Source organism: Meleagris gallopavo, chromosome 3 (genome assembly GCF_905368555.1).
Source record: "Meleagris gallopavo chromosome 3, MGAL_WU_HG_1.1, whole genome shotgun sequence".
In the NCBI taxonomy this organism is placed as follows: Eukaryota; Metazoa; Chordata; class Aves; order Galliformes; family Phasianidae; genus Meleagris; species Meleagris gallopavo.
Genome location: NC_139406.1, coordinates 10,056,136 through 10,082,252, shown reverse-complemented (window position 1 = coordinate 10,082,252; position 26,117 = coordinate 10,056,136). Strand labels below are relative to the sequence as shown.

At 45.4% G+C, this 26,117-nt stretch overlaps 1 protein-coding gene across 21 annotated transcripts; it reads left to right on the top strand.

Moving 5' to 3' along the window:
• The first annotated feature begins 221 nt into the window (after window positions 1-221).
• On the top strand, window positions 222-26,117 carry GCNT2 (glucosaminyl (N-acetyl) transferase 2 (I blood group)). Of its 21 annotated transcripts, none has more exons than XM_085220231.1 (10): window positions 222-760; window positions 930-1,074; window positions 4,263-4,336; window positions 8,317-8,831; window positions 10,253-10,312; window positions 11,954-12,116; window positions 12,262-12,815; window positions 13,475-14,626; window positions 23,315-23,407; window positions 24,496-26,117. In XM_085220231.1, exons 8-10 carry the CDS (start codon window positions 13,705-13,707, stop codon window positions 24,684-24,686), a joined length of 1,206 nt encoding a protein of 401 aa, XP_085076357.1. In that variant the 5' UTR covers window positions 222-760; window positions 930-1,074; window positions 4,263-4,336; window positions 8,317-8,831; window positions 10,253-10,312; window positions 11,954-12,116; window positions 12,262-12,815; window positions 13,475-13,704; the 3' UTR covers window positions 24,687-26,117. The 21 variants fall into 21 exon arrangements, with proteins under 21 accessions (XP_085076357.1, XP_085076356.1, XP_085076351.1 ...); XM_085220230.1 differs by having other exon boundaries at window positions 10,008-10,312; XM_085220225.1 differs by having other exon boundaries at window positions 9,733-10,312.

The window sequence follows — 26,117 nt, the reverse complement described above, 5'->3', positions numbered from 1 at the left end:
TTAATCTGCAGAAAATACTCTGAGTGACTTTTTCAACAAGGAGCTTCCAAGGCTGGAGCCTTTAATCCAGACCAGCTTGCATGCAGCTGCAGAGCATTCAGCCTTTACCATCAGGTCTCCCCATTGTCCCAGCACACCCCACGACACTCCATGGCATTAAAGCACCGCTGCGTGGCCGGAGCGACTTGTCACTAAGATGTATCACTTGGCAGAGAGCAAAACAAAACAAAACAAGAGAACAGAGTGCAGTCTGTAACACGGCTCTGCAGCTCCTTTACGCTCTGTGGTGTTTGACACCGGCTCACCGCCGAGCCCCCACACCGAGGTCTCCTTTCCTGAGGCTCTGGCGCCCCGGTGTGTCTCGGTTTTGGAGGACTCAGCAGTACAACACAGCTCAGTGCTGGGAACACAACACTTTGGGCTTGCGAGATTTCTACGAAGACAGCATGGAGATGGTGGGCAACAGCCTGACTGCACACCCTTTCCACCCTCCCTCAGATCCAGTGTTGTACTCTTGCGGCTTCAACCAGAGCCTGGTGACAAAGAGACTCATGTTTTAAAGCAACAGTTAGGATAATAGAGTTTGAGTTGGAAGGGACACTTAAGGGCCATCTAGTCCAGCTCCCCTGCAATGAACAGGGACACCTACAGCTCCATCAGGTTGCTCAGACCTCCATCCAGCCTCACCTTGAGTGTCTCCAGGGACGGGGCATCCACCACATCTCTGGACAACATGTGCCAGTGCCTCACCACCCTTATGGTAAGAAACTTCTTCCTTATATCTAGCTTAAATCTCCCCTCTTTTAGTTTGAAACCATTTCCCCTTGTCCTTTCACAACAGACTCTACTAAAGAGTCTGTCCCCTTCTTCCCTATAGCTCCACTTTAGATAATAAAAGACTGCTCTCATGTCTTCCTTCTCTTCTCCAGGCTGAACAGCCCCAGCTCTCTCAGCTTGTTCACGTAGGGGGGTTCCCATCCCTTGCATCATTTTTTAGGTCCTTTTCTGGACGTGCTCTAGCAGGTCCATTTCTCTCCTGTACTGAGGACTCTACGACTGGACACAATGCTCAAGGTGAGGCCTCACCAGCACACAGCAGAGGGACAGGATCACCTCCCTCGACCTGGTGGCCACACGTCTTTTAATGCAGAATCACAGAATCACAGAATGGCCGGAGTTGGAAGGAACCTCAAGGATCATCAATCTCCAACCCCCTGCCACATGCAGGACACCAACCTCCCCATTTAATACCGGACCAAGCTGCTCAGGGCCCCATCCAACCTGGCTTTGAACACCTCTAGGGATGGAAGGGCCATCCACAAACTTTCTGGGCAGCCTGAATAATGCAGCCCAGGATATGGCTGGCTTTCTTAGTTCATGAGGGTTATCATAATCTTTTCTACATTCTCCCTTGTATCTTCCAGTACACATGAAGTACAGATTTGAGCCTAAATAAAAGAAGTAAAAATAAAGCAGTACAACTATCTTACACTCTTGAGGGGTCAGATTCACATAGTGGATGGGCATTACTGCACCCGTGGGAGATGCCTATCTGTATTTCTCTGACATTGAGTGGAACATAAATCCCAGTGTTCTTCAAGGGTAAAGGCAGAGGTGGAGGAAAATCAGCTAAGAAATGTAAGAAAAACCTAACAGTATTTGCTGTGATGTCCCACATAAATATTGGCTGTGGGTGCCCCATCCCTAGAGGTGCTCAAGGCCAGGTTGGGTGGGGCCCTGGGCAGCCTGAGCAGGTGGGTGGCAGCCCTGCTCACAGCAGGGGGTTGGAACAATATGTGGGCTTTAATGTTCCTTCCAACCCAAACCATTCTATGATTATTTATCCCTTATCTTGAAGATAAGTTGTACACAAAGGAATGAAGAGAATAGCCTCAGGACACAGGTGGGCCAGCTGGACACAGAGGAAGGAGACCAAGACAGCCTGAGTTCTGCTGAGATTTACTCTTCCAGAGGTCTTGATATTGATGGGCTCTGCTGAATAGAGACCTCTAAGCTTTTGCTTTCCTGCCTTCCAGCTGCTGGCATTTACTTCAAAACATGCCAGGGATGTGCATGTCTGAGGGGCACGGTGTTTGTTTGGGACTATTCAGAAAACACACATGCTTTGCAAAGTGTCACTGGAAAAACACAGCATGCAAACACAGGCAGGTTATCGCTTGCCCTACAGTCAGCATCGCCTGCTTTGCACTTAACCTCACTAACCTGGAACAGCCCTCCCTGACACCTGCCTTGCCCTTCCCAGCCATTAGGCAGATGGCCCAGCTGTAGGACACGTAGCCCTGCCCTGCCTGTATGTATGGGTGGGTGGTGGTGATGCCTTTGTTTCCCACCTGGGGTGCTTAGTGCTCTTTTCACCAGCCCTTCTATGGCAGCCTCCCTTGTCGTAGTACATCTGGTTCCCAAGGCTGAGGGGGAGCCATCCCAAAAGGCACTGCTCACCCGGCCCTGGCTTCTTCTGCTCTCATCGTTTGTATAATATCAAGTTGCCTCCCTCTGGGAGGCACCCTACAGATTACAAATAACCCTGGAGAGGGTTGCCTAGCTCAGGGGCCTTGCCTAACTCCATGCTCCCAGGGTAGGGAATTAGGGCACTCGCCCCACTGCCCACTTCACCACTGGGTATGGATATGGGCAGGTCTTAACCCCCGCCTCTTGCAACGTGCTCTGAGATATGTTTCAAAATAAGCTGCTACTTGCTTAATCCTCCTCCACACCCGTGGAGGAACCTGAGCTTGGCTAACAGTCCTGTGCTCGTGTGGAGCCTCTCCAGGAGGAGAACCTTTCCCCATGAACATGGGAGCCGTGCTCCCAGCTGGTCCTGATGGCACAAGTGATGTGAGAACGTCCCCATTTGAGCACGCTGAGGCTGTTCAGCTTGTCTTCATTTGATGCCCTTCCTTGGCAGTGCGAAAATAACTTTATTGTTATTACGATTTCATTTCAGAAGCCAAGAGTCGATTGCAAAAGCTGGCGGTTTATCCTGTGGGCGAGTGTTGGCCAAACTCAACGCTGAGATTTTAAGCCCCAACTTCCTATGTTAACAGGCAATGCATTGGCTCGGCTCTGTTTACAGGCAGTCGATTGAGCACAAGAACTTAGAACAGGAATGAAAAATCATCCTGTTTGCATCTGAAACAAAATTAGCCCCACAGTGAACGGCCTCCTCTGCTGAATTACAGCATGACTGAGCCCACACTGGGGACTAAAACGGAGTCATGTGGCTGGATAAGAGCAGCATTATTAGGATTATTATCGGGAGCTGGATCAGGCCCAATATGCATGCAATTATTCAGTACCTTTAAGTTACAATTAGGTGTGACAGAAGCAGCCTAAGTGGCTGACAGCAGAGAGCGTTTGGCCTTTCTGGCCATGCAGCTCCCTACATGCAGAGCTCAGAGCACGGACAGATGGTCAAGGTGAAGCTCGCTGCTTCACCTGGTCGGAGGGATTTCTATCTCAAGCCACTCACTACAACGAGAAGCTGGCAGAAGAGGTTTGGTTCCCAAGCTCCAGATGCTCTGGGGTGAAGCTCAGCACCTCGGGCTGTGCTTTTGCATCAGAGAGTTCAATGGCAATAGCAGCCTTAGGAGATTCACACCCTATTCTCCAGCCTCATGCCTTCTTTTTGTGAAGACCTGCTGGATGGATTTGCTTTGAGGAGAAATAAAGGAAAAAAAAAGAATGCAGCCCTTTGCCTTAAGCAGATACATCCCTGAATACATTTCCAATCTGGCCCACCAATCGTGCAGCTGAAGGACGTGGGGACAGGTAGTGCTGCTGAGAGCCAGTGGTTGGGAAACCACGGTCTCACCTTATTCTGTAATGAGCTTTTTGTGCCTTCTTCCATTCTTGCACCTGAAAAACATTGCTGCTCCTCTGCAAGAGGCTGTCCTGGCCTCCTGCAGACGAGGTGGGCTCTGCTGGATGCCGGGCTGCCCCACAGGGAAGAAAACAGAACTCACGTATGGAAAAGCAAGTGTGTACACATAACATTGTACTACACGTGCCTTCAGCTCCAAGTTTGTCCCACCAGGTTTACATACAGCAGAAAACACTGCCTCTGTACAGCGAGTGCCGACCCACCACGTACTGGGAGTGAGCCGCTGCTGCAGACGCAGCTTAGCAATGCGTTAACACATTGTAAAAGGCCGTTTGATCGCCATAAGATTGCAGACGAGCTAAGGACAGAAAACAAGCGGTGATTCACAAATGACTCATTTCAGCTCTTCTCTCCATTGCAGCAGTTGCAGCAGGCCCCGAAACGAGCCCGGTGCGGTCCCCGAGCTCGCAGTGCCCCGGTCACTTTGTGCAAAGTGTAAGTACTGTTTCAAGGACAAAATAGAACGCGTGGGTCTTGGCCGTTCCCATCAGGAATTCCCGCACTTAAAGCATAACATAAAAGTGAATATTTCTGCCGTTCGGCCCTCTAAAGACGGGGGTCCGAGAAATCATCGCGTGTTTGAATGGGCAGATTGAGCCTTCGTGCTTTTCCCGTCGGATTTAAAATCGCATCGCTGATGCAAGCTTAAAACATTCCTACCTGGTGCGCTCCCCGAGGGCTGGACGCGGTCCCGGCCGTGCCGGCCTCACCCCGCAGGGCTCACGTTTCGTCCCGCAGCGGAGAACCGACGCCGATGCTCGAGCCAACATTGCCATCCAGTGGCACCGCGGACAAATGACACGGAGAGGCTCGGCAGCGGCAGGCAGGAGTCCTGCAGCCGGTCAGTCGCTGCGGGCAGCCGTAAGACAGGATGCCCCGCATCACTCAGAACACACTAGTGCAGCTGCATCCAGCCCGCTGCTTGCCAAAAGCTCGCAGCTGTACAATATATATTGTATTGGAAATAGCCTGCAGGAGCGTGAGGGTGGTCGTTGCCCTGTGCTCTACACCGGTGAGGCTGCACCTCTAGTACTGTGTTCAGCTTTGGGCCCCGCACTACAAGAAAGATATCGAGGCCCTGGAGTGTGTCCAGAGAAGGGCAATGAAGCTGCGAGGGATCTGGAGCACAGGTCTTATGGGGAGCGGCTGAAGGAGCTGGAGTTGTTCAGTCTGGAGAAGAGGAGGCTCAGGGCAGAACGTATTGCTCTCTGCAGCTCCCTGAAAGGAGGTGGTAGTAATGTTAGGAGTTGGTGTCTTCTCCCAGGTAACTGGTGATAAGACAAGAGGGAATGGCCTCAAGTTGCATCAGGGGAGGTTCAAGTTGGATATTAGGAAAATTTTCTTCCCAGAAAGAGTGGTGAGGCACTGGAATAGTCTGACCAGGGAGGTGGTGGAGTCACCATCCCTGGAGGTGTTTAAGGAAAGAGCAAATGTGGCATTGAGGGACGTGGTTAGTGGGTATGGTCAGGATGGATTGGCAATTGGACTAGATGGTCTTAATGGTCTTTCCAATCTTAACAATTTTATGATTCTATGAAAAAAAAAAGTAGGCTTTCTTTTCTAGAAAACTTAATATGTTGATTTGGCCTGGGCTTTGGGACATATCCATTATCTGCTAGATCTCTGTGCCTTGACTGTGCTGCCACTTCTGCTCCTCAAAATCAGCTGGGTTCCTCTTCCAGCCCAAAGGAGCCAATGACAGGCATTCATGGTTGTAACTTGGGGGAGAAATCTGTTCAATTTTAAGTGGTTGCATAAGAAGAGTCAAAAGGACTGATTTCTTCCTGCCAAAGCTGGGAGTACAGCAGTGAGGTTACTCCGCTTCCTCTGAAAGGCATCTGTATGGCAACAGCAGGCCCGGTTGGAGGAAGAGACCAAAAACCTACCCACCTTTGTGTAGGAAGGGGGACATCAACAGAAATGGTGCACCTTTAGACTCAATGTAATGGCATGTAAAACACCGTCAATTTAATGCTTACACACAGCAGCATCGCTAGAGCTCAGTCCCTAAGCAGGCTGGATATTAAATTGATCAAAGTGGTAATGAAAGTGGGAATTATTCCATCTCAGCTGACACAAGGCAGGTGACCTTATTAAAAAATATGCCAGTGTATTTAATGGGGTAGGGCAGTTTCTTGGGGAATTAATGATTAATGTGGCTATAACTATGGAGATCTCATAGCTAATGCCCCTGGAAAAAGTCTCTCTTCCACTGTAAGAAATGGCTGAAATTCTTGGGCTTGGACAGTCTGAATGCAGGTGCATGGATTCAGCAGGTGTCCCATGCAGATATTGTATATGTGAAAATCCAAAGAAAATGTCCTTGCACCCAGTGAAATGCAGAGATAAGTAGTTTATTATGACTCCAGTGCTTCTTGTGAAGCAGAATTAGGCTGTTCACACACCAAGCAAAGTTGAAACAGAAAGTTTTAGAATTAGCACTCATTGATTCCTCTTGCTAAATTAATTTATTGGTCCTTAAACTAATATACTGATCCCCATTGCTAAACAAACTGGCCTGTATCAACTTCCCCTGGCACAGCTTGAGGCCGTTACCATTCATTCTGTTAGGAGTAAAACATCTTTGCTGCTGCTGCTTGCTGTAGGCTTGTGGAAAACAGGCCTTTCCACACATTCTTTGCAAATAAAAAGGAGTGTAGGAAAAACTTTCCCAAACATAAGCTAAGGGTTCAGGCCAAGGAGCATTAGGAATGTGAGCAACAGGCAGGAAGCCGTGAGCAAGAGAATTTGTGCCAAAGTAGAACAGGAGAAAGATGCTAGGAGAGTTGTGAGACAGCAAAGTGGAGTTACGTGTTAGATGGGATCCAGGCAAGCTGCAAAAAGAAGATCCAAGAAATTGCCATTAAATAACTCATTACAAGACTGAAAACCCATGTTGGGGTTCCAGCTGCCAGGTGTATGTGGTAAATGGCAAACCCAACAAGAAAATCCTGGTCTGAGAAAGGCAGTTTTGCTGGAAGGGACCAAACAAGAGGAGTCTGGCTGCAGAAGCTGAGAATCATAAAATCTTAGAATGGTTTGGGTTGGAAGGGATTTTTAAGAAGCTAAGGAATGTGATGTTGTGCAAAAGAGGAGATTTCCAGTAGTCTTCTAACCTTCTGATAACCTCTAGTGACCCAATACAGGGAGACCAGATTGTCTCAGCTTCAGAAATACCATCAGGGGCTGCTTTGGACCTCATGGGGCCTGGCAATTGCAATCACTGCCCTTCCCATAAGAGGGCCATAAAATGATTGTGTAAGCTGCAGAACAAGGGACAAAATGAGCACTAGCCTCCACCCAAAGCAAGGGCAAACAGAAAGGTGCTTGGGAATGATGAGAAACATCTGGGAGCTGGTGGCTTTAGCTCAGTGCTGTTTTGGGTGTAAGACAGCGGACCTAGCAGAGAATTGGGAAAAAGGCATAGGAATGGATGTGATAAAGAGCCTGAAGTAGACTGGTTCTGAAGAGGGTGATACTGGTTAGTTGGTGTGGATGGCAAAGACAGTTGGGGGAAAAAAGGAAGAATGTCTTCAGGTCACAAGCATTATGAAGCACAAGTCTGGGGCTTACAGTGTGAGATTACCAGCAGACCACTAGCACTGGTTATATAAAGAGGAGACCTTGGCATACAGTAAAGCCTCTGAAGGGAAAATGAGGCAAGGGAAGCTTATAAACCCAGGACAAGCCTTAAGAAAGTGATACTTAGGTGCAACAGAAGGAGCTGTTTTCACTTCTGGGAAGAAAACAGCAGCTGTGTCATACAGGCCAACTTCCTCCACAGTTTGACAGCCAGGCTTTGTCACCTGGCCACAGAAATGTTTGCCATTTGCGGGTGGCTTATCATGACTCACCAAAAAGCTGGCAGGCTCTAGCAGCCATGGCTGTCTCCTGTGCAGAAATGGAGTGGAAATATCTGAACTACAGAGAAACCCAAGAAACTCCCCAAAAATCCACCCCTCAAAGCTTATCCTTTAGCTACAGAAAACTTGCAGCTTCTGAAACAGAGACTTGTAAATATGGGCTTGTGCAGGAACTTTATCAAGTTTCAAGTTCTTTTTCATGGCTTAATAACAGATCTGACTTGGCAAGAAAGACTCTCAAAGGGCAACAGATGCCTACCAGGAACCTCTGAAAGATAAGTCACTGGAAGAGTAAAAAGATGAAACGGACATCAAACTGTTTTGTGTGAAAAGATATGAGAGGTGGAACACGTGTCAAAAAGGCAACTGCCACAGATTTATAATTTAAGTGATTTTCTTTCATATTTAGGGTCAATCACAAAGTTATTGTACAAGCACTTTTTCCTTCCTTAGTGCTCCGGGACTATTTTGAGCTTACTGAAGTTGCAGTGTAATGGTAACTAGAAGAGATGACAAGCATATTTCTAAATGATGACAGAGTTCTTTTGTTAGTGTTTTCTTACAGTTCGTGGGCGTGACAGGATCTCCATGGCAGCTAACGCCAAGCAAGGTGATACGGTAGCAGAAACAACCAGAGGAAATAGAGAAGGAAAGGAGCTAGAAAATCACCAGGTCTGGACCAGTATGACCTATAAAGCAACTGAAAAAGCTATGCCCAACCTGCTCCTCAAAACCTTCAAAAGAAAATTCCAGCTCTTCAGACCATCTAATCTACAGTCACCTGTTTAGCACTACAAAGCTTCCCTAATGCCTGATCTTCACCTCTACAAGATGCTATCTATGCTGATTAGTTTTTCTATCCACGGAGAATGTGGAGAATCATAAATCATTTGAATTGGAAGGGACCCTTAAGGGCCATCTAGTCCAACTCCCCTGCAATGAACAGGGACACCTACAGCTCCATCAGGTTGCTCAGACCTCCATCCAGCCTCACCTTGAGTGTCTCCAGGGACGGGGCATCCACCACATCTCTGGACAACATGTGCCAGTGCCTCACCACCCTTATGGTAAGAAACTTCTTCCTTATATCCAGCTTAAATCTCCCCTCTTTTAGTTTGAAACCATTTCCCCTTGTCCTATCGCAATAGACTCTACTAAACAGTCTATCCCCTTCTTCCTTATAGCTCCAGTTTAGATAATAAAAGACTGCTCTCAGGTCTCCCTTGTCTTCTCCAGGCTGAACAGCCCAAGCTCTCTCAGCCTGTCAGAATCAGCTACTCCCTTTCATATTTGCATCAGGCTTTGCTCCAAATTTTTATATATATACAGACTTTCTGGTTTTTCTGATTTTTTTTTTTTCCCCCCCACTAGATAACCATATATTATTTCAGTCATTCCTGACAGATATTTTCCAGATCTTCGCGGGCTTTCTGCTTGTTTTGCACCCAGCATCAAGTCGCAGAGCCAGAACTGTGAGCAATGCAGGCCGTGGGCAGCTGTGCTTTGCAGATGAGCTTGCTCACAGCCTGCAGGTGGAGTCGTGTTCCTCCTGTGACTGCTGGGGCACCTATAGCTGAGGGCAGACTCCCAGTTTGTGCAGACAGCTGAGGCTTAACACCGTGCATCTTGGAATTAATTTTCCACCAGTAACCCAGGCCTGTGACTGGCTTCGGATCACATCCATAAGTGGCAGTGATCAGTAGAAGACAAAATCTGAAAGCCCCAGTGGCCAGGCTTGATGCTCCCAAAGGTTCATATTTGTGAAGTTAACACCCAAATGTTTGCGAAATCCATTGTGAGCCATCTTTGGGCGCTCCGTTAGTGCAAATAATAGCAGCATTTGTGCTCTGCTGGTATGCACATCAGTCTGCTTTACGAAACAGCCTTATCTTCATGCCTTGTCACTACCAGTGCCATCTATAAAATGCAGTTGTATTTAACAGAAGAACACCAATTTCTCCATCACAGCTAGCCTGTCCTCTATTGGAACATATTTAATTACAACTCGCTTTTCCTGCACAAGAGGATAGATGAACAATGAGGAGGATGCAGCGCTGCTGCTCCTGAGCAGCTGGTGAGGGGTGGTTTTTCACACAGGTAAGTACAGGTCCCTGCTGGAAATTAATTGGAAAAGGGAGCAGAAAAGCACTCTGCGTTGGAGCAGTCGTGTGTTTAAGTTGAGAATTTTGCTCTGCTGGAGACCAGAGAACCTTACACGCTTCTGCCTTCTTTGTATTGAAAAGCCTGCCGCAAATTCAGGCCAAAAATGAAGTTCCCACAACGGCAGAGGCTCTGTGTTTGAAGCCTGGGAGCACTGCAAGATGATATCAGATGCGACCGTGCGCTGTCTGGCCTTTGGTGTTTGTGCAGACAGATGTGCTCATGTGCTGCGTGTGATTAGATTACTTGATAGTTTTAGTGAACCATGTGAGCTGAGCTAGCATTTCCCTCAATGTGTCACTTCATCTCTCCTCCCACTGGCTGCAAGCACTGCTGTGATGTGACTGTCCGGTGTCAGCCCTGTGCCTGCCTCGGAGCTCCTTTTCAGGTAGGTTTGTGCTTTCTCCTTTTTGAATAGCCACATTACTGCTGGCTGGCACACGTGGGAATGCCAGGGATTGCTCTGAACAGCAGAGAAGGGAGGGCAGAAGAGGGCAGATAGAAAGAAACTGCAACTGTTCCTCTGCTGGACTCTGCTTTCTCCTTTCCTGTGTTACACTGGGGATACACATATAGCTCAGGCAGGGCATATAAGGCACAGGACAAAGGAGAACACTGCCAGGCAGAGCTGTTTCAAGAGCTTTGTGGAGACTGTACACATTGCATGGCACTTAGGAGCAGCACAAGACTGAGGCAGTTTCATTCTGATGCGAGGAGCAAAGGGTGGATGCAGAGGATGTAGTTACCCGCACTTCTGAACCAAAAAAAAAACCAAGCAGTGAGGAGAAATTGCTTGCTTGCAGTAGCCTCTCTCGATTTTTAACAGTGGTGCTGCTTCAGTCTGCCGGCTTTGTGTATGAGGGATGTGAAAATGAATGTCGTGATACAAATATTTCTGTCCTAACGACATAATAGAAAATGCCAGGTAACCCCAAACAGATGTAGAATATGTAATGTTTGTCACTACTAACCAGGGCCAAATAGGTTTTGGTTGCAATAGGTTTTGCAACCATGATGTGCAAAGCCCATGCACCTTGCTTTTTAATTTGCTAGCAAATTAGCTGAAACCAATTACCTATATTGATTAAGCCAGAAGCATTTTACTAAATGCTAACTATATTCCTAGGATAAAAAGCCTTGGTGACTGGAAAGGTCTGTTCCCATTCATCCCCAGGGAAGTCATTTCAATAGCTAATCTTACTGCTGATTGTGTTTCCACTGTGTGAACTGTACTAAAATCTTCTCTAATGCTGCAATGAGAATTGCCACAATGAAGGTCCAGGGAACAATAAAAAGAAGCTGTGCTGCAGATCTAATTCAGCAGCAGATTCAGTTCTACCAGCACTCCTCCTACATAGCCTCTTGAAATGCATAGTACAGTTGATCTCTTCTGCCCAGTAACTCTGTTTTTCCGTTCAAAATATGCCAAGGTCGAATACAACCCACGCCATGAGAAACCATAGATATCATGGGTTTTTCCATTGCAGCTGCTCATCTGGCTTGAATGCTCTACTTTTTCGTTTCCTTCCTCTCTGTGTGTATGAACATGTGTGTGATTTCTGCCTATAACCCAAAGTATGGCTATTATTTCAGAGGAATCATCACAAGGTTAGAAGCAAAAATGAAACAAACAAAGCAAAAACAAGACAAAACAAATGCTTTTGATAGCTTGCATTTCCACAGCAATTATTTGCATGTATGTTTTCAGATTTTTAAATAATAACCATGCTGAAACATCAAGGCACCAGGATTAAGTGGCATCAAGCATGGTACCAGAGCTGGTTAGTACAAAAGGATCATGGTTAGTCTTCTTTGTTGAAAGGCAAGGGAAAGACTAGTCTTGCATTTCACTCCTATGACAAGCAGATCTACCTCTTCTTTTCTCCATGTAGCTTATTTGTTTACTGTGGACCATAGTAGTAGTATGAGCTTAACAGCTAAGAGTAAACATGTCTATATTCTTAGATACATATACATGCATATGCATGTATACATAAATACACATAGTTCTTAACTCTTCCTCTTTTAGAAGCACCTGGGCTGAGTTTCAACAAAACCCAAACACTCTGGAGGATCTCAACCTTGAAAAGTTGCCTGAGCTCTCTGCCATAAACTGGGACATCCCAAGGAAATCCTGACTCCTGCAGGACAATGACACCTTCTCCCAGTTTGTTCTCCCAGTTTACTGAGGTGTTTGTGTTTATTCCTATAAAAAATTATTAGGAAGTAGCAGTGTTTTGAGGCATTGTGGGCAGGTCTGTGCACCCTGGGACAGCATTCACTAATCATGTGTGAATTTTCCTTCATGGTGATATTTGCTGTGTATTTCTTTCTTAGAGTTGGACAATGATGTCAGCTAAGTATTCAACTTTCTGAATCCTCCCTTAACAAGCTTACTGTTGGGCTGTGATGGCATTTTCCAGTTGACTTCTTGGCAGTGTCTGGTAGTTCTCCATTATTGCCTGAGACTTTTGCACACCTCCATTCCAGCCCCTTGGCTCCATCAGAGCCAAGTGTTGGTGAAGAAGACTACACTGGAAGAAGCCCAGCATGACCATGGCTGCTCCTACTCATTCTTGTTGGCTCCCCAGAGAGAAGTTGTTCTTGAAGAATCTGCTGCCTGCCATATATGGGCAAGCTTGACTTCCAGCTCTCTCCAGTGTTCTGCATTGGTGAATCTTCTGAGGGACATTCTGTGCACAACTCCTCCCAGAGAATTTTCTGTTCTCCTTTCATTACAGCTTATGATGATACTTGATGGGACTGAAGCCACTGCAGTCCTCAGTAGCTTTGAACTGAGTGTTTGGGATCAGGATGGGAGGAAACAGCCCCAGAGGGCACCAAGAAGAATCTACCAGTGCCTGACATATCCTGTCTACACAAGTTGGACGGTATTTCCACCTTTGCACTGTAGCACATTGGATTGCCTAGTCAAAGCATTTACTGGTGCAATCTCAGATAATCTGACATTGTTGCAGTGTTATTTGATGTTGGATCAAAATGACATGATGTTGGAAAAAGCTTAAATCCCCAAGAAATGCTGTTTTATGTCAGGTGATCCACATTAGCAGACTCACAGTTGAAAGGGAGAGTTACCAATCATTTCATCTCAGGCAGAGTCATGCCACAGTCTCTGACTGCGTGAGTATGGCAATGTACTAGATGTATGCATGGCTCTCAGAAACAAGAATGTCTTGTAAGGAAAAAAAGATTCTTAGGCTTTATCCAAACAAGTGTTGATAGCCTTACATGGTGGCATGGTGTGCTGCACAAACCTTTCATAATTCTTAAGCAGCAATGATTGATTAAACTTGGATAGGACAGAAAAAAGCTCCTATAAATGAAAAAGGAATCACTTAAAGAAGAGGTAAATATGAGGGTTTTCTTTCTGTCATATTGCACACATAAGTGTTTCATGGCTGGCTAATTCTTTAAAGGAGAGGGAAGAGGGAGCAGTTAAGAGCAAAGCCACAAATTGTATTCAGAGATAACAAAGTATGTGGTAATTATTTAAGTCAGTAATTATGTGATACGTCTGTTTAATCTTTAGGGTGCTGCGGAGGAACTTCTGTCAACAACACATTCTCTACTTATGGTGCTCCCACATCAATGATGACTACAGATTTATATTAAAATCAAGACATCAGCTGGATACTGTGCACTGACCTGATGCATGCATTCTCCAGCAGGAACCAAGAACAGAAAGTGAAATTAACTGTTTGGGGTGTCTGATCTGACCTTCTTGTAGGGATTCATATGTGACTTCTTTTTCAAGCAGCAATGAGTGTATTCAGATATTGCTTCTTTCTCATCCTGATTCTCAGTGTTTCCCTTCCATTTGTTTTCTATGCCATTACTCTGCATGCACAAAAATCTCTCAGGAGGCTCAAGTTTTCAGTGAGTTCAACTTTAGTAGAAGACTGTAAAGCAATTACTGAAGATAAAGTGTCCTTTCTGAAGGAAAATGCTTTAAAAGCATCCTCCGGAAAATTCAATTGCACTGAGTACATCACCCAGAATCACTACATCACCCGGGTGCTGTCAGCCGAGGAAGCGGCCTTCCCCCTGGCCTACATCATCACCCTGCACAAGGAGTTTGAGACCTTTGAGCGGCTCTTCAGGGCTGTCTACATGCCTCAAAATGTCTACTGCATCCACGTGGATGGCAAGGCGCCGGCTGCCTTGCAGCAAGCGGTGCGGCGCCTGGTGGGCTGCTTCCCCAACGCCTTCCTCGCCTCCCGCACGGAGCGGGTGGTCTACGGCGGTGTGTCCCGCCTGCGGGCCGACCTGCACTGCATGAGGGACCTGCTGGCCTCGGCCGTGCCCTGGCGCTACCTGCTCAACGCCTGCGGGCAGGACTTTCCCTTGAAGACCAATTGGGAGATTATCCAGCATCTGAAAGCCCACAGGGGGAAGAACATCACTCCTGGAGTGCTGCCACCAGCGCATGTAACTGCACGCACCAAGTATGTGCACCGGGAGCAATTATATTCTTTCTTTTCCTTCATGCTGCCGACGTTTGTACGCAAGGCTCGTCCACCTCATAACCTGACCATCTACTTTGGTTCTGCGTACATTGCGGTCACCCGGCCTTTTGTAGAGTTTGTGCTGCAGGACCCGCGTGCCATCGACTTGCTGGCGTGGTCTGAGGACACCTACAGCCCTGATGAGCACTTCTGGGTGACGCTCAACAGGATCCCAGGTGAGCACACCTTCTGTTGAGTTTCCTGAAGATACATGCCTACAGAAATGGCTGTACACACAACATACACACGCACTTCAGACCGACTTTAATTAAGTATATATCACTGAATAGAATCATAGAATCATCCTTCCAGTTTCTGGGAGCAGTATTGAGAGGAACAGGCAGAGTCAGCTGATTCATACATGGCTCTGAGGCTGCTATCATTGGCACAATTTTGGGTTTCTCTATCATGAGATGACCTACACAATATCAGGGCTGCTGGCAGCTGATGGGATACACCTTTCTTAGAGGGGGAATAGAATTTCTGCACAGGAATTAATGGGGCTGATTGATAGAGTTTTGAACTAGATTTGAAGGGGGAAAGGGATAAAATCAGACTTGCCTGTGATAAGCTATGGGATGGCATGCCAAAATTTGAGGGACTGCATGCCAGTGAGATCCTTCAGTATGCTCTTGGAGTGCTGGTTATAAGGAAGAAAATTTGAGATGTTTCTACACCAATGCACACACCATGAGGAACCAACAAGTGGAGTCAAAGCCTTGTTTCAGTCCATGAGCAATAATATTGTTGGCATAAGCAAAACCTGATGGGCAGAGCCCACTAACTGATATGTCACGATGGACAACACTGAGCCCTCCAGCAGCGAGAGAAAGGCAGGTGATGCTGGGAGTGACTGTGTGTGAAGGAGAGGCTGGGCTTTACTGAGCTCGTAGCTGGCAATTGCATGGTTGGGTGCCTCTGAGCAAATAAAGTGGATATCACTGTTCCCCAGCTATAGGCCATCCAGCCAGGATGATGACACTGATGAACTATTCATTAAGGAACTAAGATATAGCTCTAGATCAACCACCCTTAAGTTTATGGGTGACTTCAACTTCCCAGATGCAATTGGGAATTCCACACTGCTAATACGTAAAGGCCAAGAGATTCCTAAAACATCATAATGATAGCATCTTAATGTGCTGTTCCTTTACTAAGGGTGAGATCTAAATTGACCACAAAGGAAGAAATTTCCTCTGCTCTTTCACTTCTCTTCAGCTTTATATGCGAAAACATATACACAAAGCATATGAATTTAAAGATCTGTCACTCTTGAAATAAAAGTGCCTGATATGAAAGCCTTCACTTCTAGATCTTTGCTTGAAAGAGGCAGACTAACATCTGACTTGGAATGCCCAAGGCTGGGACATCCCTTGGTCATGTACATCCCTCCACAGAGTTGGTGAATGGTCATCTGTAATAAGGGAAGTTAGGGGGTTTGCAGAGAAAATGCCAGGCCAGAATCTCTTTTATTCCTCATTTCTGCAAGAAGCTTACAGCTGTGAGTATGTGTCCCAGAGAGAGGAAAGAAAAAAAGAAAGGCTCCCTATGTCATTTTTGCTCATATGTCAATGATTGGGATGTAATGAAAAGGATGGATAGCTTTATTAGCAAGTAGTGTTTTAAATCAGTCTCAGATTTCAAAAGTACATCTGCACCATCCTGATGGCAATATTTCAGTTGGGAGCTGAATAGCAGACAGAAAAATAAGGACAGTTGTCATACAGTAGTCCTCAGGTAATGGCAGATGAGGCAGGTAATGCTGTGAGACAAGCTAAGGGTACACCCAAAGCAGATGGGAGTTCTCTTTGTGCAAGCAAAGTCATATAAAAAATTTAAAAACAATGAACTGGTTAATATGGCTGATTAATGTGCTAGCATTGTTATCCAGAATTTTCTGGTATTATTCTTGTCTCATACCCACAACCAAAGGATGTGAACAAGATATTCCCTCAGAGCCACCACCTCTCACATGGCTCTGGAATTACTGCTGCAGATAAACTGAAGTTTCAACAAATAGGCCTACTTTGTTGTTGTGGTTTGTTTGTTGCTTTTTCCATCCCTCTCCATATATAATTTATCCCACACCAAGCTTCTCACTACAGCAACTTAATCACTCAAAACTACTGCGGTAACTCTCAATTCCTCCCTTGTTTCTAGAGACTCTTGTAATGACCTTTTTAGCAGTGCACGCATCATACTAACGTGCCATTGTGGTTGAGTTTTGCCTCCCAGAATTGTTTCCTTTCTTTACGTTAATGCCCACCCTTCAAAAGATAGATGTAGACAGAAAGGCAGAAGCTTTTTGTATGATTCCAGTCAGTGACGCTAGTTAGAATAAGTGATGCTCTCTAGAAGGAAGTATTTTGTATCTATGTCTGCAGCATTACTCATATAACTAACACTTGTGCTCTTGTTTGCATTTTCCATTCTTTTAATGAGGTTTCCTGTTTGAGCAAACACTTCCTGTAGAAATAAGGTATAAAAAAAAGATTTTCCTGTAACTGCTATTGAATCTTATGCCCACAAAGCTGTTGCAATCTCATAATCAAAACCTTTGTCTCTTGCAAGATCTACTGAAGGAAGATGTTGCAACACAATGGCAGCAAATACACCTGCCTTATGGCAGAATTTCCAGAAAAATTATTCTTGTCCAGTATCCTCCATCCAGGCGTTACAGTTTATCACAAAATGTAGGATTAAAATATGGTTAAGTCTAGATGCAGTCTTTAGCTGTTAATTTAAGTGTTGCTCTAAACTGGTGCAAATTTTCTCCTACTGAGGCCAAACTGCTTTACAACCAATCTTTTGCTTTGCTCTAAAATACTACATAGTAATGACAGTGTAAGGAAGGACATGACTTCAAGAAGGCTAATAAACAGACTTGCAGTCCTTTGCCTGATTCCCCAGTATCTTTGTATCTATCACACAGTGGTGTAACAGGATTTAATAGGCTGCTCTTTGGAAAGCAGAAACAGATTACGGCACTTTAAAGAAGTGTTTTCATCTAAACGCAAACTCATCTGACCACAATGAAAGTTGTGTTGCATGTGTTGAGAGACAAACCCTGCAACCAGCTGCCTTCCTGGGCAGTGGCACTGGAAGACACTAGAGCCATAGATGCTGGAAAAGAGGGCATGTCCTGAACAGCAGTGCCTTAATTCAGACCGCTGCCTTGAATGAAGCAGGTTTCAATATGCTTCTGTTCCCCTGGGTTTAATTTCCTTCTCAACGAGTTTGTGAGGTCTGTTTTAAAGCTTAACAATCTTGAGTTTATTTTAAATGCCACCCTTGCCTACCAAATTTACTGTTCTAGAACCTAGATGGCACTACAAGGACAGATCCCCTCCAGGGTCAATGAGCTGTTAACGGGCATTACTGGCCCAGCCCCGCGGACTCACCGCCTGCCGCCTGGCAGCAGCTCCAGCCCGCAGGCCCCGGCCCCACGCTCCCCGTGTCAGGGCCGTGCTCTGCCGAGCGGCCATGCGGCGACGTCGGCTAGCGGTGACTCTGACGGTGGCTGTGGTACTGCTGGGTGCCGCCACGCTGCTGAGGCGCCGTGGAGGGAGTGGGGCGGGGGCTGGTGGCTCTGCTGAGGGCATGGCACTGGAGCGAGCGTGTGGCATGCTGCTGGCCGGGCAGGCTCCCATGCTGCAGGATGGGGGGCTGCGGCCTGCAGCCAGGGACTCCTCCTGCAGCGAGTATGTGTCCCACAGCCGCTACATCACCCGGGTGCTGTCAGCCGAGGAGGCGGCCTTCCCCCTGGCCTACATCATCACCCTGCACAAGGAGTTTGAGACCTTTGAGCGGCTCTTCAGGGCTGTCTACATGCCTCAAAATGTCTACTGCATCCACGTGGATGGCAAGGCGCCGGCTGCCTTGCAGCAAGCGGTGCGGCGCCTGGTGAGCTGCTTCCCCAACGCCTTCCTCGCCTCCCGCACGGAGCGGGTGGTCTACGGCGGTGTGTCCCGCCTGCGGGCCGACCTGCACTGCATGAGGGACCTGCTGGCCTCAGCCGTGCCCTGGCGCTACCTGCTCAACGCCTGCGGGCAGGACTTTCCCTTGAAGACCAATTGGGAGATTATCCAGCATCTGAAAGCCCACAGGGGGAAGAACATCACTCCCGGAGTGCTGCCACCAGTGCATGTCACCACGCGCACCCGCTTCATGCACCTGGAGCAGGGTGGGAGCAATGTCTCAGGGCTGGTCACCCCCTGGGTGAATAAGGCTGCTCCACCTCATAACCTGACCATCTACTTTGGTTCTGCGTACATTGCGGTCACCCGGCCTTTTGTAGAGTTTGTGCTGCAGGACCCGCGTGCCATCGACTTGCTGGCGTGGTCTGAGGACACCTACAGCCCTGATGAGCACTTCTGGGTGACGCTCAACAGGATCCCAGGTAGGCTGTGGGGTCCTGTCTAGGCATCCAGAACCCTGGGATGGTTGGTACTAATCTCCCTAAAACACACCGATGGCACTAACTTTCCATTGCAGAGTGCCAGCTGATTGTGGTGGTCACCACAGCTCTCTTCACCATGGAGGTACTTCCCAGTGACATTCACCACCAGGTTGTCATCACTGCTGCAGTTTTATGTAGTAGATCACCCTGATGGGTGACGGCCTATGTTAGCAACAGTAGTGACAAACCACGGATGATATACTGAGCAATCCTGAATTTATCTTCCTGGGGATTTCTCCACTAGGCCATGCTGTCTTCTGGTGGGAATGGCACCTATAAATAGGCAGTGTGTTGAGTCCAGTGAAGTAGTAGTTTTTCTGCTCAGCAGCAGTAGCCCTGTCCTGCAAAGGCACCGGCCTGAAATAGGCTTAGGTTATAGCAAGCTTCATTGATGTTTGAGCTGTCTATATTAAGGTCTTCCTGGTGTCCTTGAAGAGTGGAAATGGGCAGTCCCTGCCTTGAGGAATGACTCTGTTTTGTCATATTGGCTCTTTATTCCCATGTGTATTTGCAAGTAATATATTTGTGCTGCAAAAGCCACTGTAGGGATTTGTGAATTTTCAGATCCAACTTACAGTACAGGGACTGCACACCTTTGTTCATGGAAGAGAGGGTGTGCGTATCTTGCACCAAGCCTAGAGTGTTTCCCAAACATAAATATCTGGCCTCAGAGTCCAGCAGAAGTTACTTTTGAAAATGTTTTACAGAATCACCAAAGGTGACTTGTGCACTGTTTCACTGTTTTGAGTGGATTTATGAAGTGTGTCTTAGTCAACCTGATATGCTGGGTGAGGGTACGGAAGGATTTTCTGTGCACCAGCCTACAAAGAACAAGAGAAAAGCTTAGATCAGATGATGGTGCAAAAGTGTAAACTCATCTCCTTCCATAAAGAGAGCTGCAAATGAAGAAGCACAAATTGCTATTGAAGACTGACTACCAGCTTGACTTTAACTGACACATTGGGTAGATCCTGGAATTACAGGTAACGGACTTAAAATTTCAGAGTAAATCAGGCAGCCTTTTATTCTGTGGCATTTCCATCTGAATATGAGTTTATGTGTGATTACAGAAATGCAAAAGCAGCGGCTCATTTTGTGTAAGATAGGGATGTTCTTTCTTGATGATAGCTGGTAGTGGTGCAAGAAGGAAAGGGAGTGGACTCCTTTTTTGAGTCAGCGTGTGCAAATCAATTCTCATTGGGATTTGAATGCAAAAAGAAAAAAAAAAAGAGAAAAGGAGAATCTTAGCTGAGGAGCATATTTTGTTGTGCCCTGTGGCTGTGGTCAATGTTCAAAACTAAAGCGTGTTTTTCCTGCCTCCAGACCTGTGTCTGTGTGCTCAGCACAGTGCTGTGAAGTGCTGCTCAGGGGGGAGGAGTGGGCTTTGCTTCCCAAATGGTATTTTGCAGCCACCAGAACTGCGCTGGTGGGTTGTGAACTCGGCCACAACTGACTGGAAAAACGGGTCAGCCCCTCCAGCACTTTTACTTTCATTTCTTCCCTTGGTGCATACTTGAAATTCACTTATTTTGCTGCAGGTACTTTCAGATTCCTGTCACATACATGGGTGATAGAAGCCGTGTGAGAGCTGAATAAAAGTAGAGTGAGGAGCTCATACCTGAGTTTATATTAATGCTTACCACCAGCATAACTCTTCAGACAAACTGTTTTATCAAAAGGTCTCGAGAACAACTTCTGAATATGAAATCAATTGGTAAAGATTTGACAAAGATATAAAGGAAAATGCGGTAAATCCTTTTTTTTTTAAAGTGCTGAGCTACGTTATTCTTTACTCTTTAATTAACTTACAAAAATGCCTAGTTTACTTAATTTGAGAGCTGGTGAATAATGTGAAGTCAGTAATTTTGTATTCCTAGAAGGCAGTGCCTCCCATTGTTTTTGTGGATGTCCCGAGGTTCTTCCTGTTTTGTCAGTCATCTTTCTTCTTTCTCACAGCGTCAGCATTTTCCAAGGTTTATCATCACACCACGCTTACTGCCAGCTCTTGTGAACAGGTTTCTAATTTGGAATGACAACGCATGTCCCAGGCCGTTTGAAGAGCGTATCCCCTGCCATCACTGCCTCTTTTTGTCTTTTATAAAGTGTTGTCTCTATGTGAATGCTTTCTGCAAAAGAATAACATCTTCTGAAATTTCCCCGGGACAAAATCTCACTTTGGCATGTTATTTTATTTTATTTAATAATAGCCCAGTACGCAGAGGAGGAGAAACAAGATTGTGACGTTCTGGTTATTGCTGGCAGGTATCTCTGTTTATGGAAAACTGCTGGAGTGCTTCTGCTGTTGGATCAAGTGATCTTTCTCCATTTGATAAAGAAGTCGTGATAGTATTTGAAAGCATCTATCCTTAGGTATGAGGAACATCCCTAGCTTACGAGGAACACGCTATCCTTAAAAACCCAAAATAGAGGGAGAAAAAGGCAATAAAAACCAAAAACTGATGCTTAACTTTTCTCCCATCAAATCTCTCAAAAACAGAACAACAACAAGAGCAAATAAACCCTTGACATTACACAGTGCCTTTGGGTTCACTTTTGCCCTTCACTGTGCTCATTTCAAGCTCACAGGCAAAACAGTCGTTAGGTTGCAGTAGCTGTGAAGATATTGTGCTTAATGCCATTGGGGAAGGAAACAAAAGAACCAGAAACTTCTTGTACTTTCATCTTTCTTTTTCGTAGAACACTGAATTATCACTGGGGTGATGAGTATTTCAGTTACCATTTCAGCACTGATCGTGGCTTCTTATTTGCTCTCCCATTGCTATTTGAGATTGTGCTTTACAGAGCTGCTAGCAGATCACCTCTGTCAGGATTGCAGCTCACTAGCAAAATGAATCATCTAGATTAATACACATTTTAAATGATACTATGAAGATCAGAAAGAGGGCTAATTGCTACTAAAGAAAAAGGTCAGAAGTGGGGATTAAAATACCTGCTTTATTTTTCTTAAAACTGTATCTGATGGACATGGGTCCTACAACTACAAATCGAGGCGTTTTGTTCAAGCTTTAAAAGGCTTGCTGTAAATTGAGGAAAATTATTGTGGTTTTGGTGTACAAACAGTATAAATGATGGCTAACAATGTAAAAATCATATAGATAGTTCCATAAAAAAGCTTCATGGTTCCCTCCATACCTTTTGGATAATTGCTTCCTTAAGGAAAGAAATTAAGGAAAACATGAGGGCATAGGAATAAAAGCCTTTGAATATCCCTATTAAAAAACTGGAGGAGAAGCACTTGAAACAGTTCAGCTGTTAAAGCAGTAACTGTTGCTTCCGTTACCATTAGATTAATTGCAGTTAATTGATAACCAGGGTTTATTAGTCTGTATGAATGATAATAATATTGCTGCTACTCAAGAGACTGCCAGGGGAGGGAGCTGCAGCTTACAGCTGCCTCGTGCATGGGTAGTAGCCAGAGTGATGTAAATCCTCTCCTCCCTGACCAGTGCTACCAGTCAGTGCTGTTACTTCTGCTGCACTTGTTAAAGCTCTTGACTTGCAAGTACTCCTACACTAAACTGTGCATTTGAGCAAGTTACTCTATTCGTCTTGTAGCAGACATGCTGTCAGGGCTTGAACCACTGATTGAGCACCTGCTGGGAAGGCAGAGTCAACCCAGAGGAACTCAGGTGCAAGCAGTGCACTGAGTCACTGGAAGGGGTGGAACCAGGATCCATGCCTTCCCAGATCTCATGTTAAGGGTTGGTGGTAGAGACAAGGGTATCTTGTTTGGAGGTCCTTCCCTACCTGAGGTCTTCTGAAGGTAAGTTGTTTCTTTCCTTTATTTCTGTGGCTGCTGCATTTGTACAAACTCTCCCTTACTCCGGCCTGGGGCCTTACTGTCATTGCTTCACTTTCCATTGTGTTACATTCCTGTTTTCAGCCTCATTAGAAGAATGCAAAAGCAGCACCTGTGTTTTTGTATCTGCTCCCCAAATGTTGCCTCTTCTGCCATTTGATAACTCAGATGTAATGCTATGATAATTACTTGCTAGGCAGGAAAGAATAAAATATGTTGAGGTTTTTTTATAACCAAGCAAATAAATTATGGGCAAGTGTTTGTGTTACAGTGAGAAGTTGGTTCTTTTCCAACTTTTCTTAGTGAAGTGTTTTGTGCATTTGAGGTCTTCTGTTACTGACCTGAATACAGTATTGCAGTGCAGATCAGGTGCAGAGGTTTTCCTAGCTGGAACTATCCGACCATCCCTTGTGTTCAAAGGCCATTGCTTCATCCTATGGCAGCAATCTTTTTGTTATAGCCGGGAGCTGAAGGTACTGGATTTTATCCCAGTTCCATGGAGAGAAGTCCTAGGGAGGAGACGTAGAACCAAACATACAGATGTTCAGAAGAGTGACAGTGTTATTTTCTGTTACCTAATTGCAGGTGTCCCTGGGTCCATGCCTAATGCATCGTGGGAAGGTGACCTGAAAGCAGTGAAGTGGATTGATATGGAAGACGTCCATGGAGGTTGTCACGGTAATGCGTATATTCTTCCTCAGTTCTTCTTCTTGTTCATCTAGTGAAAAACTTGACTTCTTCCTGTAGCCCTACATAATGCAAGTCAGTCGTTAAGCAGCAGTTGATCAGAAATAAGACATTGAAAGGATCTTCCTTTGTCCTTAGGTAGTGAATAACAATAGCCACATAAAAAAAAGCAGTTAGAAACTGAAAACAGTTACTTCTTCATCAGGAACATTTGTAGAATACATCCTCCTCAGAAAGGAGGATCTGTAGCAATGCTTAATGCTTACAAGAGTTAGCTGACTGTTTTCTCATAAGTGTGGGGGGAATCATCTTATGGGTGATGGGGAATAGCCCATGTGAAATTGTAACTCACAGTATGGGGATACAGAACCACTGATGTAGGCACTGATGCCTGCTGGAGCCACACTGGGTTGGGAACCTCAGGAACTGCAAGCTGACAGTGTTTACATATTGAGGTTTTCTTGTTTCGTGTTGCTTCATGACATGACATTAGTGAGTTATAATTTCTATGGCACACTCAATTTTTTGGTCACTGATTTGTATTTTCTATGATGCTACTACTTCTGACATGTAAAAGTGAGAGGGAAATGGAACGTGTATCTCATGAACTTTTAATTCATTGTTTGTGTTGAGGAGAAAAAAGATTGATAATTTCAGTCACCTTAATTGCAGCAGTTTCACGTTATTGTGACTACACCAAAATAAGTGACATCACATCAGTATCAAGCGATGTTATTTAGTGGAGAATCCTGCATAAGTAAAAGGATCAGTTCCTCTTTACTGACAGAAGGAAGTTTCCCTCTTTGCTGTGTCTCAGCCTTGTCTTAGAGTCTCAATTCTGGCCTATCTCCTTACTCAGGAATTATGCTTATTATTTACTCATAAGCAATTTCCTTCATGTCATTCTGTTGTTCATACTTACACTAGTATGTATCTAGTAAGCCTTTTAGTACGTGGCGTAGATTTATAGTGGCTTTGCAGATAAAACTAATCCAAAGAAAGTTTTGGATCCTTAAGCATGCCTGTAGAAAGAAAACCAGGTTCTGACATTTCTTTTATATTTCTTTTTAATTTGGCAGGCCATTATGTCAGAGGCATTTGTGTATATGGAACAGGTGACCTCGAGTGGCTTTTTAACTCCACCTGTATGTTTGCAAATAAGTTTGAGCTCAGAACATACCCGCTGACCGTGGAGTGCCTGGAGCTGAGACATCGAAAGAGGACCTTGGCACAGAGTGAAGTTCAGGTGGAACCAAACTGGTATTTCTAGCTAGTGGAAACCCAGGATACATCAACAGAAGTGGTCAGAATTACACCAGAAATCTAATTTCTGCTTTGCTGAAAGAACACATTCATCCAATAGGTTTCTTTAGGATGTGCAGTAGATGCAGCTCAGGTCAGCTTGTATCACTTTGTCTGCAAATCTATCTTTTCACTTCACACTCAGAGACTAAAATGTGTTAAGATCCAAAAAGAAGCAAGAGGGCATAGCTCTTTTTACAGCTGCCCTTTTTGCACTTTTGCTGTTTTAATGACCTGTTGTCCAGCCCTAACTTTTTTCTTGCTACACTGACATTGCTGCCTGTTTCTACAAAAATGCATATAGAATCAGGCATCCTTGGGGCGTCTCATTACTTTGAAGACAAGCGGTGAGCATTGGTAAACAGAAAGATAACAAGTCACAGTGAGCAAGTCTTTAAAAAGAGGAACACAATTGGTGGCCATACATGCAGCTGCTGTTTAGTCAAAGATGCAGAAACTTAGTGCACCAGGGAAGTACTGGAAATGGGAGAAAAGTGCTGCACTACTTGAGGTCTTATCTGTTCTTTAAACATCTGTTGGTTCAAAGTTTGTAGGAGAATATAGCACCTTTTGCTATGCGAATGGTTGTAGATAGAAAGATATAATAGGATTTCAGGCACAAGAGCTCTTTATGAAAAATAAAGGCTTACTTATTTGTTTTACTTGGCCGACTAATAGAGCTGGAAACTGATTGACGCAGATTTTGGCCTGCCAGTGTCCTCAGATCATCATATGTAAGGACACGAAAGGAGGGGAAGGGCAGTGGAAAGAGATGCCAGGACTGAAAGATCAGCAGTTGAGCTTTGGCAGTAAGTCTGTAACTTTGCGTCATGTTTTGATACGGGCTGAGCCTCCTTCCCAATTTTACTTCTTGGGAGTAGTTAATACGTGTACTTAACATTGAGCTTCACAGCCCTATTTTTGTGTCCCGATTGCAGCCACCAGAGGGAGGCAGTCAATAGCTGAGCTGATCCTCGTTCCTAAGCCTACCTAACCCTTCAGATGCAGTCACAGCAGAGCGGGAACGTCACGCAGCGAAATTAGCACTCGGGAATATTTTAGCACAGCCAGCAGAAAGTAATACTGACACCTATCAGTCACTGCGTCCTAAAAAACCGAAGCAGAATTGAATGGTTCTTCCTGCATTGATGACAGGCTGTGTTTCTGGGGTTATTTTAGCACGTTGAACGACCCAGCCAGCAGCATGCTGGAGCACCTTGGCTCAAGCAGTAGGTCCTGAACAGCATCTACTCCCAGCTTCATTAAACCACTGCTAACTTCCGTGTCCTTTTCTTTTCCTGACTCGCCGCCATTTTACAGCGTCGCTTCCTTGTATTTTTTATTATTTTTTTTTTAAACGAATGTTACGCTTTTCTGTAAATAAACCCTTTAGTTGTCA